Source organism: Chiloscyllium plagiosum, unplaced genomic scaffold, assembly GCF_037043375.1.
Source record: "Chiloscyllium plagiosum isolate Xiang-an unplaced genomic scaffold, Cpla_swu_hap1 HiC_scaffold_16, whole genome shotgun sequence".
Classification (NCBI taxonomy): Eukaryota; Metazoa; Chordata; class Chondrichthyes; order Orectolobiformes; family Hemiscylliidae; genus Chiloscyllium; species Chiloscyllium plagiosum.
Window position 1 is genome coordinate 13149446 of NW_028270154.1, and position 17568 is coordinate 13167013.

The 17568-nt window shown below is 38.2% G+C and overlaps 1 protein-coding gene across 2 annotated transcripts in view; it reads right to left on the minus strand.

Moving 5' to 3' along the window:
• Positions 1–17568, minus strand: part of mgat4b (alpha-1,3-mannosyl-glycoprotein 4-beta-N-acetylglucosaminyltransferase B) — a 245870-nt gene that overhangs the window by 80167 nt on the left and 148135 nt on the right. For both annotated transcript variants that reach the window (XM_043703124.2, XM_043703125.2), the window contains 3 exons: positions 17329–17472; positions 14673–14806; positions 856–902 (listed from right to left, as the gene is read on the minus strand). In XM_043703124.2, the coding sequence (XP_043559059.2) occupies positions 856–902; positions 14673–14806; positions 17329–17472 (325 nt within the window). The remainder of the gene's footprint in view (positions 1–855; positions 903–14672; positions 14807–17328; positions 17473–17568) is intronic.

The window sequence follows — 17568 nt, forward strand, 5'->3', positions numbered from 1 at the left end:
CTAATTTTTGAAGGGTTCCCATTTTCCAGCCTTTGCTTTATCTGCGAACATCTGCCCCCAAAACAGCTTTCGAAAGTTCTTGCCTAATACCATCAAAATTGGCCTTTCTCTAGTTTAGAACATCAACTTTTAGATCTTGTCTATTCTTTTCCATTACTATTTTAAAATAATAGAATTATGGTCACTGGCCCCAAAGTGCTCCCCCACTGACACCTCAGTCACCTGCCCTGCCTTATTTTCCAAGAGTAGATCAAGTTTTGCTCCTTCTCTTGTAGGTACATACACATACTAAATCAGAAAATGTTCTTGTATTCCTGGTGACAAGAAATTGTTACCAAGCCCTAATTACTGTAGATGATGTACACTTCTCACCACATCCTTCAATCCATTCCCTCGTCCCCTGTGGAAGTGACTTTGCCACTGAACCATTAACAGTCTTTCATCAAAGCATCAGAATTAACTGCAGCAAATCTCATGTCAATAAAATTAATTCTAGGTTTCGTACACTATTGGGGTGAAATAGAGATGTAGGGCAAACTGACTGTTTTCCTTTTTCATTTATGAAAACTGACTTTAGATGTAAAGCAGGATGGTGATTATTATAACTGAAATCTGTTTCATCTCCTCCCAATATTTCCATTCATTCTTGGAGCCTGGATACTAAAATGCAAACGTTAAATTATTTAACTACTTCTAGTTAAGCATAATAACAATAAAAGGCTAACAACAACATATTGCTTTTAACTTTGAAAAATACGAACAGAAAGGGGTATAGTACAGCAAAATTATTTGAATCAAGAAAATCCATCATTTCTAAAGTGTCAATACACAGATTAAAAAATGAAAATTACTTACAAACTTTTGAGATTTTCTGCAACACTATTTACATATGGTAAATCAGTCTGCAAAAGAAAAATGCAAGAACAAAGTAAGTGATTGAGCATTGACAGAAAGCAGAAATGCCGGATTCAGCTTGTTTTGTTATCACACAGGAATCATCATCACATCACATGTTCTCAACTCAAAGGATATTGTGGTCTCTTTCCGACCCCTCAGTCGTCGATTAGGAAGAAAGAAAGAATGAACCAACATTTTGGCGCAACATAAGGAAAACAGTTTCTCTTTCGGCTTTTCCCTGTTAAGCACTAAAGGTTTTGAAACTCTGGCAAGTTTAGCACTGAGAGGGGGAGAAATATTGCCATTCCAGAGAGGGTTGCAAATCTTTGGAATTCAATATTCCAGAGGACTGTGGTTGCACAGTTGATGTGTACATTCAAGTCGAAGATTGACAGATATTTGAATACTAAAGTCTATGGCAAGAAAGTTCTTTCTGAATGGCAGAACAGGGCCAATGGATTTTATTTGGAAGTCAAGGCTCCAGGTTTCATATTTCAATTCTAAATTTACAGCATTTAATCTATAACAAATCAGTGATGCATTTATACTAATCTGAAACTATCCCAGCAATTTACTAGAATTCAAATGAACGTGATAACTATTTGACCCAGAAATATCTTGCATTACCAGTTAAGAAAAAAACCTAATCACATTTTGTTTGAAATACTGTGCAAGATATCTTTGCTTTCTACATAATCATTTACAAAGACCTCTAGCCACTAAACTGTAATTGGTCAGAAGGACAGGAGTGACTAGTTTCTAAAGCTTAATTTGACAGCAAAATAGAAACTGCATTCAATAATCGTAATCTCAACCAATGAGACACCTGATCCCTCCAGAATGATTCTATCACATTGAGCATGCTGCGACAGAAAGGTTAGTCTATATTGTGAATTATTGTGAATATAATATTGCGAATGAAGTAGCTTGCCATTGACTGTTTGGTAATCATGATGCAGCTAACCTTCTGATTTCCGGTCTGCTCCATTCTGCAAGACAACAGCAAACTCTGACATAGTTGCTGTTTTCCTTTGAGAATCACGATCTTGAGCTAGCTCCCACCTCCATGGAGCACCCAATGACAATAAGGGTGGTCTGATCAGTTAGCTTTCTATTTCAAAATACTGTTGCGCATATGATGGAATGCAGCACAAGATAAGGACAGAGTCATAGAGATGCTCAGCATGGAAACAGAGGTGGTGGGATGTTGGTTCCCGGCCTTGGAAGTCAAGTTCAAGTGACTAATCAACATTTTACTTCCCCCACATCGAACAACAATGGCAACAACTTGATTTATATATAATTAACTTAATACTAGTAAGCATTCCAATGCCTATGCTGAAGGTTTATCATATAAAATTTGCTGCAGAACCACACTTGGAGATATTAGGACAGGCAAATCAAACTTGATCACAGAATGAAGATAAAACTTTTCAGGAGTATTTGAGTGTTAGAAAGGTAGAGTGGTTCAGGGAAGGGATTTTAGAACTTATATAGCTGTCAACACAATAGTGAAGTGGTAAATATCAGGGGTACACAATTGATCAGAATTGGAGGTACAGCTGATGGAATTTATTTTATTATGTGATCTGATGCCAAACTATGAGTTTGGGTTCAAGACAGACTGGTCATGGCACAGATATAGTATTAGACCATAAGAACACAAGAATTAGGAGCGGAGCTAAGGAATTCAGCTTAAGCCTGCATCACCAACAAAACCATGATTGGTCTCATATCAACCTCAACTTCACTTTTATGCCCACTTTCCATAACCCTTCAATCCATTAGCTGTCTATCTCTCAAAACTAATCAGTGTCCCAGCATCCACCACACTCTGGGGTACTGAATTCCATACATACATGACCCTTTCCACAATGAACTGTCTTCAAGCCTCAATTATTCTCATTATTTATAAATGACTGGGATAATGCATAGAAAGCTATATATCCAAATTTGCTGATGATACAAAGCCAGAAATCACATGACACCAGGTTATAGTCCAACAGGTTTATTTGAAATCACAAGCTTTTGGAGCACTGCTCCTTTGTCACTTCACCCAGTCCAACACTGCCATCTGCATATCATGACACAAAGTTAGGCAGCACTGTAGATAGTGCAGGTGATAGCATAAAATTACAGAGGGATATTGATACATTAAGTGAATGGGTAAAACTGGGACAGATGGAGTTCAATGTACGGAAATGGGAGATTATTCATTTTGGACTGAGAAAGAACTGATCAAGATACATTCTGGATGGTATGAAGTTAAATATAGAGGATGGCCCAAGACATATGGGGTTAAGGTGTATAGATCTTGAAAATGCCATGTACAGGTACAGAAAATAATCAAGCAAGCTAATGGAATGCTAACCTTGATATCTAGAAGACTGAAATATAATGATGCAGAAGTGATGCTGCAGCTGTAAAAAACCCTGGTTAGACTCCACTCTGAGTACTATGAGCAGATCTGGGTAGCCTCATTTAGGAAAAGTAGATTGACCTTAGAGGGAGTACAACATAGGGTTACAAGAGTGACACCTGAGCTTCATGGTTAGGCTACGAAGAGAGATTAAACAAATTAGACTCGTTTTCTCCAGAACCTGGAAGGATAAGGGGTGAGCTGATCAAAGCTTTCAAGATAATTAAGGTAACAAAGCAGGGTATTTAAAGATAAACTATTTCCACTGGTTGGACATTCTAAACCTGAGGAGCATAGTCTGAAAATTAGGCCAAAATATTCAGGAGAGATATTAGGAAGCACTTCTACACATAAAAAGGGGGTAGTTACTTCCACAAACAGCAGTGGATGCTGGACCTACTGTTAATTTTAAATCCAAGGTAGATAATTTTTTTTGTTAAGCAAGGTATTAAGGTAAATTGGCCAAAAGCAAGTGTATTAAGTTAGGCCACAGATCAGCCACAATCTCATTGAATGGCAAAACAGGCAAGGGGCTGAATGACATTCTCCTGTTTACATGTTCTTTGGAGAAGTACTACCTCTTAATCTGTTTTAAAATATACTACCCCTTGTCTTAAAACTAGATGTCCCCACAAGGGGGAGCATCCACTTTATGTCTACATTGTCAATTCCCGTTTAGCATCTTGTTTACCTCGATTCTATATCTTCTCATTCTCTCAAGTTTGGGCCTAATCTATTCAAATTAATTTCTTAAGACAAATCCCTCATTGCTGGAATTGACTGAATCTCCTCTGAACTGCTTCCAATGCAACTACATCCCCTCAAGCAAGATGATCAAAACTCTACATAATACTCCAGGTGCAGTCTCACTTCTACAGTTATCAACACTCTCCTACTTGTACATTCTATTCCTAGAGAAATAAATGCTAAAATCCCATTTGCCACCTTATTGCCTGCTGTACTTGCATACTAGATTTCTGTGATTCCTGCATCAAGTCACCCAGATTTCTCTGCACTGAAACACTCTGAAGCTTGACTTTTACCTCCTTGTATTTTATCCCTGTAGAGATTTTCCCTCAACTCCACTAGGTATTCAATTAACCTTTTTGATTGTTTTCTGTATCTATCTATTTTAATTGCCTATAACACGACATATCCTTGACATCCTTCCATCAGGTGCAGCACAAGAACTAACCTTTCTTAGCTTAGATTTTACAATGAACTTTGCAGAATTACAAATTATTTCAATCATAAGATAACAACATGCTTAGCAATGATAAATGCCAGGCCAGATCTATTACCTTCAACATGACTCAAAGTCAACATTATCTCTTCCCTGAAATGTTGTTCATCTCTTGGTCTTAAAATTAACCCAATGAGACTACAACATTCTTTCAGTTGGTTTCCTTCTTGTATCAGTACAGGCAATTTTCACCTCAGTCAGACTTCCTGATCATTTAATTTCTTGATTTCAACCAGTTATTTTTGGATTTTTCCCTTCAGATTAGGGCATTAGAAATATGGAATGAGAAAAGCCTATTTGTCCAACAACGACACACTACATTATCATGGACTCTACCGTCCATTTAATGTCCCGCCTCCTTGAATTCAACTCCAAAATTTAATCCTTTAGTATTTAATAATTTATAAGAAACTTCAGTACAAATGCTTCCTGATCTCTAAAAATTAAGCCGAACAATCCTCCATCTGTTGTCAAATGTGCATGCTGTTATTCTGGTTACAATGTATTATAACATTATATTATGACAGAGATAGACGGCCAAATCAAATCAGCCTTCCTATTCCCGAATTCACACCACAATAAATTAAAACTTGCATGCTCTTCAAAATTAATCCCAACGATGATTCCTAACCAGACATTTTGAATAACCAGTACCAGACTTATTGAATAATTGATATCAGACACCAGGTTTCTAGCATAAACAAAAAAGATTTAACGATTTATCAATACAGTAGCTCTTGCAGAACAAGTTAAATCACAAGGCAAACTAATTAATGTCTATGATTTAAAATCAATCTTCGAGTTTAACCTGCATTCTCACAGATGGGCAGTCGAACGGCTTCAGTTATGGGATAAATGAAAAGGAGAAAAATAATGTAACTAGCCAGGTTATTTAAGCAAACTCCATGATCCATAACATCACTGGTATATGGGATTATATCTTGCTTGGTTTCTGAAGACACCCAATGAATGCAGATAGCTTCCAGTAGGCTCCAAGGAATATTCAATTAATTCTTATAACTGAGACTCTATCTTTGGAATTTTCAATAAATTGATAATGAGGCAACAACCAGGGAGCAATTAAACCTCCATCCTATCGCAGTGATAGCCAAAATCCTTTTGGCTTAAACACAACTAAACAGAGTTTCTCTTTTTAGAGTGGCTAGGATTGTCTCCCTATGAAGTCCCAAGTTAATGTACACCATCTGTTTGAGCATGATGCCTCCCTGAATGGAAACATCTATACAGCATTATTTGAACAAGAATCAACTTGAAATTAACTTCCAGGCATGGGTTAATTAACAACTATCAACTTGTTTAATTTTTTTTTAAAAACTGGCTCAGAGTCCAAAGGTCACCTTTAGCTCTCAACTCTCAATTCACAGCAGCAAACCAAAAATTACTTCAATAAGTTTTAAAATTAAGGTCTCAATAATTGGGTTATCTATTGTATAATTTTTATTATACACATGTTACATATGGAATGACTGCAAATTCTTTGGTCTGTTATTTAAAGAAAAGCACAGACCAAAATAGTGGAGAATTTTCATCTGAATTTAAGTTTCCTGTGATATTGCTCTCACACGTACCATAGATCTATAAAGGGTTACTGCAAAGTGGTTATTGTTAAGTCAGGGTACCTTTATCCACTTTATAACATTGGTGGGCCTCATTAAGATGTGTCTGAAAGGATACTCTGATAAATCTGACCCCACCAAAAAGGAAGAGTAATCAACCAGAAATTGGGCAGAAGTAGGTGCTTATGTCTTAAAATATACAAACTGTAGATAGAGACATAAGCCTTAAAGGGAAAGATAAAGTACATGCTATGGCCAGTGGTACAAATTGTGAGGAAACTCTACTGAAATACTTAACTAAGAAGTGGCCCGAGTGGGCAAACTTTTGTTATAAACTGGCACTGTGTCCACAATCCAAGGGCCACAATTGCTCGGAGAAATTGCATCATTGTTCAGGGAAGCATACTCCTAAAGTAGTTACAGCCATAGCTAGTTGTATGAAACAGTTCCACGGAGATCTTAAAGTTAAAGAAACATACAGTGAAAGAGGAGAAAGTTAGTGCCAAACAATAAATCGAGAAGACTTTGGGGGGGGAAAGAGGGAGACAGAGATCCTCAGACTTAATGAGAATTTAAAGGGTGCTATGTTAGAATTAGAAAGAAGCCATTTAAAGCTCCAGAAATAGCAGCACTGCAGCCAAAATACGGGACAGTTTCAGGCCCAGTTTAAGTAGAAACAGCAGATCAGGAAACAGCGCTGACCAGAGAAACATGGCTGAGCTTGAAGAACAGTGTAAAGATCTGCAAGGGATGAGCGGGATCCTGGAACCAAGCCAGTTAAAAATAAATAAGCCCACTCTGATGTTCACTCAAACTACCATAGAAAGATTGACCAACTGAAATCATAACTGTTGATCGAGAAGGGCTTTTGTTACTGTGGGACCCCGGGAGAATAGCACCCACATTTTAGACTAGGAGGATATAGTGGAGGCAGTACAGAGGGTACATCACCCTGAGCAGTGAATGGGAACCCCCACTTTTCCAAACTTTAATCCCCAAGTCCCCCAATCCCCTATAGACTACACTTCCATCACTCGTTCCTATCTCAGTGCAGCCTCCTATTTTGATAAAACCGTCTGACCCTGAAGCAACCTGAACCCCCATTCCCCAGGGAGAGAAAAACAGTTAATGTTTCGAGTCTGATATAACTCTTCAGAACTGTAAGAGGTTGGGAAATGTAGATTTGTATGCTGGTGATGAGGGGGAGGAAGAGCAAGTGGAACAGATTGATTTTCCTGCACCTTAGATGCTGCCTGACCTGTGCTTTTCCAGCACCACTCTAATCTCGACTCTGGTTTCCAGCATCTGTAGTCCTTTTTTTAACCAGATTGCAAAAGCGCCCAGAGCAAAAGACAAAGGCAGTGCTAAGGGTGATAATGGAAGGATTGAGATGTAAAATAGGTGTAAATTGTCTCAGTAGAGTGGACCCCTATTCTCACCTATCATTTTACGTCATTGCCACTTCCTTAGTCTTTTGTTCTGGGCACCCTCTCCATCTGTTCCGCTCACTCCTCACAAAATTTCCAGTTCTGACTGAGAGCCATAATGAAACGTTAACTGTTTCTTCTTCCACAGATATTGCAAGACCTCTGAGCTCTTCCAGTATTTTCTGTTTTCATTCCTACACCTTTTTGATTATTTGAGTTTAAAAACAATTGGTAACCCAAATAAAGTAAGATAAACAGATTGAAAAATGTCCATATGTTGAATTGTTTTCTTGCAGTATTAGTGTTCACAGACAACACAAGTCTCCTTCTATAAAGCAGATGCAAGTAAGACTGAAGCTTGCAAATCACTAATCCACAAAATTACTCTCATCGACATTCAATCAGTATATGTTTGTTAACACTGAAAACATAAAACTCATTGAAAGTGTGTTCCTTTTCAGATTTACAGCTGCCCACCCCTGAGTTGTATTTCAGCATTAGCAATCAGCTTCCCACATTAACAAAGACTGAAAGGCAGTATTTACTATCACACATTAGTTGCCTGTACCAACAAACTCTGACAAATCATGGATTTACTAATTTTGTTTTTTTTTTTAAATATACTGTTTCTCAAATTGACCTTTGTTTGAAGATGATCTTGAGGCACCAATTGTCAGAAAGTGAACCAAGTCTGTTACACCAGTGAAACAATTTTCAAGCCAATAGGATGAAAAACAAAGTCCTGTTTAAATTAAATGCACAGAAAATTGTCCCTCAGAAAACCCATGATTTTGCTCACTGAAATTGCAGAATCGACCAAGAATTAATACTCAACATAATCTGCTGTGGAAAAATTATATAAAGGCTCTAGTCAGGTCCCATCTGGAATCCTGCACACTGCATCTCAGGGTGAATTTATCAGACTTAAAGAGAATAAAGGAGAAATGCTTCAGAATGAAACTATGCCTGGTGATCTGGTCAGGATGGTCACACAGTGGTCTAATTCAGCTGACTCAAATTTTGATGACCCTTACTAAATGCTCCTGCATTCTGGCCCCTTTCTACAAGGGAATGGTCAAAGTCCAATTTTTAACATTAGCACTTTGCCCAATCAAGGCCCAGAAGTGGCCAAACATTTATAAGTGTCAGCTCTGGTGCAGTGGTTAGTACTATTGTTTTGAATGAGAAGCGGAGGGTTCACGATGCCACCTTTTGGATAGCATTAAAGGAAAGGCCTCCCTATTGTGTGAAAATGAAGAACCTTATAGCACAATTTTGAGACCATGGGATTTTAAAAGCATGTAAACAAATTTCTGTACAGCTCTTCACCACAAATGGAACTTTAAAAAAAATGAAACTAAAACCATATCCTACCCCTCTTACCCCACACAACTAGAAATATAAATTAAACAAATTTACACATCACTCTGTCTACTTTAGAATGCAAGTTGCCATATCATAATAATATGAATGTTCATCACAAAGCCTACTAACATAAATTATTTTCATTGCTATAATATCACAGACTTATACATGTGGGTTCTGTGCTTACTGATGCTACTGTCCATTACAAAAACACATCTGAATGACTCCATTGCTCCAAGGCAGAGTGTGTATCTATTTGTCACATGCCATAACAGTCCTGCTCTCCCTCAGTAGGATCGGTGGCAGCAATGCACCCACCAGATGTCCAGGATTAAAGTGGGATCAAAGCCAAATGATAAACATTGGTGGGTATGGGGGTCTCTCTCTCTCTTTGCTTGCTCACACATATGCACATGCACACACACATTCCTTCAAAAGGGCTTTCAAACAGGATGGGTGATGACATTTAAATATTTAAATTCTGCTACAAATTCCGCACAGACAGACATATCCTTGTAACTGCAGCATGAGAGATCCTGGCAACTTTACTTATAGTTAGAGAAAGGAATTAAAGATTGCTTAATGGAGAGTGGATCTATTTTTAGGTCAGGTTTATTTCTTAGAAAATTTGGTCATGTTTTGAGGCCCAAGGGATTGATTTTATGTTGAAACAATTGTAAACTATATAAACAAATGTGCCTTAACCACTGAGCAAACATTTGTTCATGGAAATATCCTCTGGTTAAAGAGACTACAAATCAGCTAACACATTAGTTGTGCATCGAAAGGAAGAGATTTCAAATTTGTAACTGCTGGCTTACAGCCAGATAATCAGAAAATGGACACACAGAGTCGATTATTTATATGGATAGTAATCAGGGAGCTGGATGTACATTAGCAAATCAAGTACAGTACAGCAACTTCACATTTAAATATTTCAGAGTAAAGAATCACAGACAAGAATGAAAAAGGAAAATAGTTGTGAAGAAGGAGTAGAAATCAAGTGCACAAGAGGTCAATGGGCTGGACAGCCAATTATCTGCAAAAGAGGTGAAGTTTTTCCCTGCGAACTTCCTCCTAATATGATGCAAGGTGTGAGATTTATACATAATATCATGTCAGTTATTTCAGAAATAGTTGCACTTGGTTGGTCTGTGTGTGGGGGGTTTAATGATTTAACTTCTCAGTATTTCTGTCTTTATGATTTTATAAAAGTAAAAGTATAAGAGTGGAAAGCTCCTTGGATGATAATGGGAACTTGCTTACATTGAACAGAGTGCTATGAAGTTGAAGGCATGTATTGTACCTTTAAGGGAGAGTGAATGCTATTTTGCACTGAGAGCTTACAAACACCTGACATATGACTAACTAGCAGTCCCAGAGTATACTGGAAATTTGAAAATATGCAATGTTTGGCTATGAAATAGACACCTGAGTTGGTTGCTTTTGGACGGCAATTCAAATTTAATCAGCTTAAATTATGCCCCAGGATACTAAAACTCAATTGCATTTCAATTTATTCTTTTGCCAACATGGAACCAATGAGACAAGCCGACATTGGGGGTATAAAGAAGGCAGGCAGTTTGAAAGCCAGGCAGCAACTGCCATTTGAAAAACTCTATCAAAAGGTACCTTTTCGTATGAAATATATTTGCAGTAAAAGAAAGACGACGACCCAGGGAGATCTTCAGCTGAAAGAAGACAGAAACCAAAAGTGACAGCCGATGTATGGTTCTGAAATTAAGTTGGTGTAATTTTAGTAAGTGTTGGCGGCAGATAATAAGCAGTTAAGAGAAGGGTGGGGCTTAGAATTGTGAATAGCTGTGGTTTAACATTCACTTTTAAGAGTTAAAGTATAAATTTATATTAGTTTCTTTAGACAGTGGAATTTGGGAGTTCTCTGACACTCATTTTAACAGATTACGAGGCAAGGTGAGCTTCTCTGGGTGTCTGTTTTAATTAACAGAAGGATTCAATGCTGTATTGTAGCAAGAGTTAAAACTGAGGAGTGTTAAGATTGCTTTCTGCAAGGAGGATTGGGAATTAGTTTTTTTTAAACCTAGAGGAAAAACTCATGGCTGAGAAGGCTTTTGGTTTTCATTTTGAAGAGGTCCTGGAAGTGAAAATGGGTGAAACAGGTTTTCCTGAAGAAAGGAGAAGAAAGAAAACAGTTCAGAACGGTTAGGAAATAGGTTACTTCAGTGTAAGGATTTTAGCTTGGAAGTTCGAGACCAGAAGTATTTGATTAGAACCCTAAAGGGATTATTTGAAATTTAGAAAGTCTAAGCTCAGTTGTGTGACTAATCATAGATAAGGTTATCAAACTGTCAGGACAATAAGCTGAAAAAAAAAGTTAAATTAAACTTAGAGGTGTGATAGAAAGCAAAATCTCATGTGTTTAAGTACTGTAATATTGTGTTAGATGGGATTGAATTTTTATCTGAATGTTTTAAAACCTTCTAATTGTGTTAGATACAAGTAGACTAGTTTGTTCTATTTTATCTTTTCTTTTGTGTAATAAACTTCAGTTTTATTGTTAAAATCAAGTCTGTAATCTTGTGTGCTTATGTTTCAGTGAGAGACCACCTTACAAAAAGATACATTTCAGTCTGGAATTGGCCTTATACCACTACCACTATCACAGATCCTAACACCAGCCCCTTTCACATGAAACAGCAAAAACTCTGATTCCCCCTCCAAAATTGTGGATCCCACAAACCCCTGATACTGCCAGATTCGGCCCTTGAAATCATTCAAATTTCTACAAGATCTAAGGGTTTCCTCCTCAGGTATTTCTGCATATTTTTGCCTCAGAAGTATCATTTCCATTGCCCACAAACCCAAAGACTGCGTTCAAATCAAATCCTCTGTCCCCAAAACCATCTTACCAAACTCTGAAACCTGCTTCTCAGGCCCCTAGGAGATAGTCCTGTGCAGAGTGAGGAGTCTAATGTACCACCAATCCTCACACTTTTTCTAGTCCTCCTCAGTAACACTAGCTTGCTTAATTGCCTGATTTTCACAACAGGAAACATTTTATATATACACACAGACGCCCGACAAAGTCTAGTCACTGCCCAAATCTCAATTATTTTTGCATTTGATGCTGTAAATGTTTTGAAACTAACAGTCAACTTTAGGACCAAAGCTTTATTTTGCAACTACTTCTCTCGATACTTCTTCTTTAAGCATCTCCAGACTCCACCACAACTCACTGATTTCTGTTGCAATAGCAAATGCCTCTGTGCAAACAATAGTTGAACTGTACAAAAGGTTGATTGTAGGATTCTAAGGAAGGCAGCAACCCAATAATTCTGCTAATGACTGTAACCCTACAGAGTTGTGCTTATGGTTGTGTGTGAACTTTAAGCAAGTGACAATAACTAACAAAAGTCACCGATTAAAACATGGCCTTCATCTAACAAAAGCAGCATTTGCCACAATTTTCATTCTCCCACGTGCCCCTTTCACCAAGACTCTGCAATCTGGATCCAAATGAACTCGTCACTTTTGAAAAATTTTAATTCAAATTTTGTTTTCTCATTTGGTGGTAACAAGACTGCTATCTTTGGGTGGCATGGTGACTCAATGTTTAGTATCACAGCTTCACTCAGCACCCAGGACCATAGTACAATTCCAGCCTTGGGTGACTGTGTGGAGTCTGCATGTCCTCCCTGTGGCTGTGTGGATTTCTGCCAGAAGCTACAGTTTCTTCCCAACATCCAAATGGTGTGCAGGTTAGGTTGATTGGCCATGCTAAATTGCTCTGTAGTATCCAGGGATGTGCAGACTAAGTGGCTTAGCCATTATAAATGCTGGGCTCATGGGGATAGGGTGGAGAGTGCTGGTGGAGGGGGTCTGGGTGGGAAGCTCTTTGGAAGGTTACCACAGACTTAATGGGCTGAATGGCCCCTTTTCTCACTCCCAAATGATTCTACTGTCCTACAAATCAGTCCTTGGCAGCAGCACAAAACAGACTGCTAATTTGCGACTGCCAATCTTGCACTTTACCCCATTTTCTATTACACTGACTTCAAAAACAGAAGGAAATTGTAGGAAATTTCTCACTCACTGGAATCCATGCTGTCCAACCCCATAATCTTTTTAGTTGAAACTTTATTGCTGGAACAGCACAGCAGGTCAGGCAGCATCCAGGGAACAGGAGATTCGACGTTTCGGGCACAGGCCCTTCTTGATTCCTGAAGAAGGGCCTCTGCCCGAAACGTTGAATCTCCTGTTCCCTGGATGCTGCCTGACCTGCTGTGCTGTTCCAGCAATAAAGTTTCAACTTTGATCTCCAGCATCTGCAGACCTCACTTTCTCCCATAATCTTTTTACCCCAGTGTACCTTAAAACCAATGTTTTTGCCATCAGCCCTCTGATGAAGAGTCACCTAGACTCAAAATGTTAGCTTGCTCTCTTCCACAGAGGCTGCCTGACCCGCTGTGATTTCCAGCATTTTTTGTTCTCAGTTAAGATATTGTTACATACCAGAGAATTTTTAGGGGAAGCGAATGCCAATGCTATGGCATCAACTTATTCCTATTTACTTTGTTTCATTAGTACTAGTGACAATAATTCTTTGCTTTGCTTAAAAACATTAAATCTCGTGGTATAGTTTTACTAGTTAAATGACTGGGTATTCAGATTTCTGTTTAAGCATTAACCACTTTAGCCAGATCTCAAAAACAATAATTTATTTGATTTAAAAAGACGCGCTGTCAAAGGGTCTTTTGATCTTTTACAGACTTTGTCATTGCATTTATGATTCATATTGCAGTTAAAATGTTGCTTTTTCCATCTCTATTGTAAAAGCAACTGTGAAATCTGATCCACATTTAATATTTGCCAATCAAAATTTGTTTCCACTTGGCATGACAACACATGAATTCCAGTGACTGTAGGTAATCTTCAAGGATCTTCCAAGGTGAAAGCCCTTCCTTGCTTAGTTGACTTAATCCACAAGTTGAACAGGCTTACATGCTGTTGAACCACTGAAGCAGAAAACAATTTCAGGATTTAATAGAATTATCATACTGAGGCACGACAGCTACCAAGCAATTTGAACAGAAGTGTCAAATCTGTCTTCAATACACATCCACAAAGGGCACTGGAGTCGAAAGTCTCCAAATCACACATGAACCAGTTTGTTACAGTGATTTGGAGGAGGAAGAAATAAGAGGAGGGCAGATAAATGGAATAATCAGCTACAAACTGTTAATTTGATTTGCACTTATGGTCTTTTCTGAACTCTTGGCAAACTTCATAAAAACAACATGTATTTCAATAATAAATTTCACAATCCTAGGACATCTTATCACACTTTACAACCAGTAAAGTACAGTTGTTGCGATTGTGTAGGAAATGCAGCAGCATCTCAAAAAACAAGCTCCCACAAATGATGAAAAATGAGAGTCAAAAGGGTGATGCTGGGAGTGAACCAATGTTAGCGAGCATTAAGAGACAGAAACCACACAGTCATGCAGCAGCACAATGAGGCTTGGTCTAAATGTAAATATTTAACCTATAACAAAGTAGATCATTTAACTGGATTAAAAATCAAAATAAGCCAATTTGACTAAACAAAATCTTGAAAAGTTGCTTGGTAACCTAATGAGGAACTTCAAAACAAGATGCAATGAAATGAATGGAGGGGCCCTTTTTTTTGTGTGCCTGGGAAGTGCAGGAGAAAAGAGCAAAATCATAAAACCGGAGTATAAATTCAGATATGCATTTTCACTCACCTCTGCAATGAGTACAACAATCACACAGTCTTGCTTTTCCTCTGGGGACAATTCATAAATGAGGGAGTTCAAGGTGTCAATCAGGTAACTGTGCACCTCCCGCTTTACAGTTGGAACTCCCATTACAACTGAAACTGTGGACCAAAAAAAAAGCCAAGAATAGAAAATTGATTAAGGTTGTGTCAGTAACACAAAGCAGACTTTACACATCAATAATTGTAACCCAGCAATTCAGAGCATGAAAAAAAATGACCTGGATGAGGGAACCCTATGATATCTGTAAGTTTGCTAACGACTCAAACATTGGTAAGATCAAGAGTCGTGAGGAGGGAAAGAGGATTTAAGGTGATTGAGATGAGTTGAACAAGTGGGCAGATGTGGTACAATATGGTTAAATTTGAAGTTATGCACTTTGGTGTGAAAAATAGAAGAGCATTATTTAAGTGTGACATATCAGGAAGAAGTACAGGTGAACAAAGGGATGTGGGTGTCCTTGCACACTAGTCAATGAAAGCAATTGAAAGTAAATAAAATGCAGATTCAGCAATTAGGAAGGCAAATGTTATATTAGTTTTCACTGCAGAAGGATTTCAGTTCAGAAGTAGGGATGTCTTATTGCAGTATATAGAGCCTTGGTGAGACCACACCTTGAGATTTTCTTATTTTATTCATGGGTTGTGAGCATCACTGCCAGGCCAGCATTTATTAGCCATTCCTAATTGCCCATAAAGTGGTTAAGGGTCAACTACATTGCTGTGGGTCTGGAGTCACATGTAGGACAGATGAAGCAAGGATGGCAGTATCCTTCTTTAAAAGGATATTAGTGAACCAGGTAGTTTTCTGACAAACAAAATGATTTCATGGTCACCATTAAACTCTTAATTCCAGATTTTTATTAAATTCAAATTCAAATTCCCCCACCTGCCATGATAGGATTCAAACCCAGTTCCCGAGAACATTACAACAAAACAAGGAACTACAGATACTGGAGATCAAAATCACACAAATAGAAAATACTGGGAGAAATTCAGCAGATCTGTCAGTATTTGGAGAGAGAAACAGAGTTAATTTTTCAAGTTCAGTAACCCTTCTTCAGAGGATTTCTCTGAGATACTCGGAAGGGTCAATGAACTCAAAACATTAACTCTGTTTCTCCCTCCCCAGATGCTACCAGACTTGCTGAATTTCTCCAGCAATTTCTGTTTGTGGCCCCAGAACATTACTTGGGTCTCTGGATTAAGTAGTCTTGTGATAATACCACAAGGCCATCACTGGTTGCATTTGATTTATGGCAAGTATATCCTTTCCTAAAAAGAGCGCAGCAAAGGTCCACGAGGCTGATACTGGAGTTGGCAGATTGCCGAATAAGGAGACAATGGTTCAACTAGGTTTGTATTCATTAGAGGTTAGAAGGTTGAGTGGGGATTTCATTGAAATGTGTAAAATTCTAACATAGCTTTACAGAGTATATGCAGAGAGGACTTTTCCCCTGGCTAGGGGGTCTACAATCAAGGGACAGAGTCTTAGGGCACAGGATCAACACTTACAAGTGAGATGAGGAAACATTTCTACACTCAAAAGGATAGTTAACTTGTGAAATTCTCTACCACAGAAGACTATGGAGGCCAAGTCACTGAACATATTCAAGAAAGGGATGGATGTATTTTTAGATTTTAGAGGCATAAGGGGTAAGGGGAGAAAGCAGGAATATGGCAATGAGATAGAGATCAAAGGCCTACTTCTGCTCATGGTTCCTATGTTTCTACCAACAATCCGAGTACGCCACTGAAAGAATACAAAAAGGAATACATGAGAGTCATTCCAAAGAAAGTGGGCGTGAATTCCTTGCTATTTATACAATAGAAACTATTTTTCAATTGTTACAGCAAAGCACAGTCACAGTTACTTGTGAAGTTCGGAGGACATTTTTTGGGTAAGTGCAAAGTTGGGAACAAGAAACAAATCAGGAGGATCAAAAATTTTTTGAGGAGAGAAAGGCAGCAAGAGGAGGACAAGATAATAATTGATAGAAACATTTGTAACTTATACATCCATCATCCTGATCATGGTCTATATATGTACATTCAGGAGCATAGCTGTATTTTGTATCTTTAATGTGACAGAATTTATCAAAGTGTTTCACAGGAGCATTATCAAATAAAATTTGGCATTGCACTACAACAAGCTTAGTTCAAAATGTATATTCGATTGAATGTCTTGAGAAAAGGTAGGCAGAGTGGTTTAAAGGTTGAAACTCTAGCTTCGAGCTGGAGCAGCTGTTAAGACCACCAATAATGGAGTCATTAAAATTAGAGAAGTGTAAGAGATCAGAATAAGAGTGGCGTAAAGGCCTTGGAAGATTGTCAGGTTGATGGAGGCTATAAAAAGATACAAAGGTTCAACAGGCTTGAAAACAATGATGGGAATTTCATATCTGAGACATTCCCAAACCAGAAGCCAACAAACATTTGACAGGAGAATGGAAGTGCTAGATAGCATATGGGGTGGCAGAATTTTGAATATCTGATGTAGTTTTAATTTGAGTCCAACTGGTAATTAGGCTGGGGGGGGGGGGGGGGGGAAGGCAGACATTAAAAGTTCAAAGCTTCGACCTTAAAAACCACTAAATGTTTTTGCATCAACTGATTTCTCTCACCTCCAGTTCTCCTCTGTCCCAGGTAGACAGATGGCTGGAAACTGTCTTCTCTCGCCAGCAGATGTGGGAGATGATGGAAGATGCTTGGCAGCTGCAGTACATTCTTACTGACAGTGATGTTCCAAAGTTTGAGTTTGGTTTCATCTGCAAATAAAGATTGATTAATTGGGAAAAACCATAACCACACAGAGTGAAATTAGGCATGACATTTTAACTGGGAATTCATTCAGAACGAGTCTA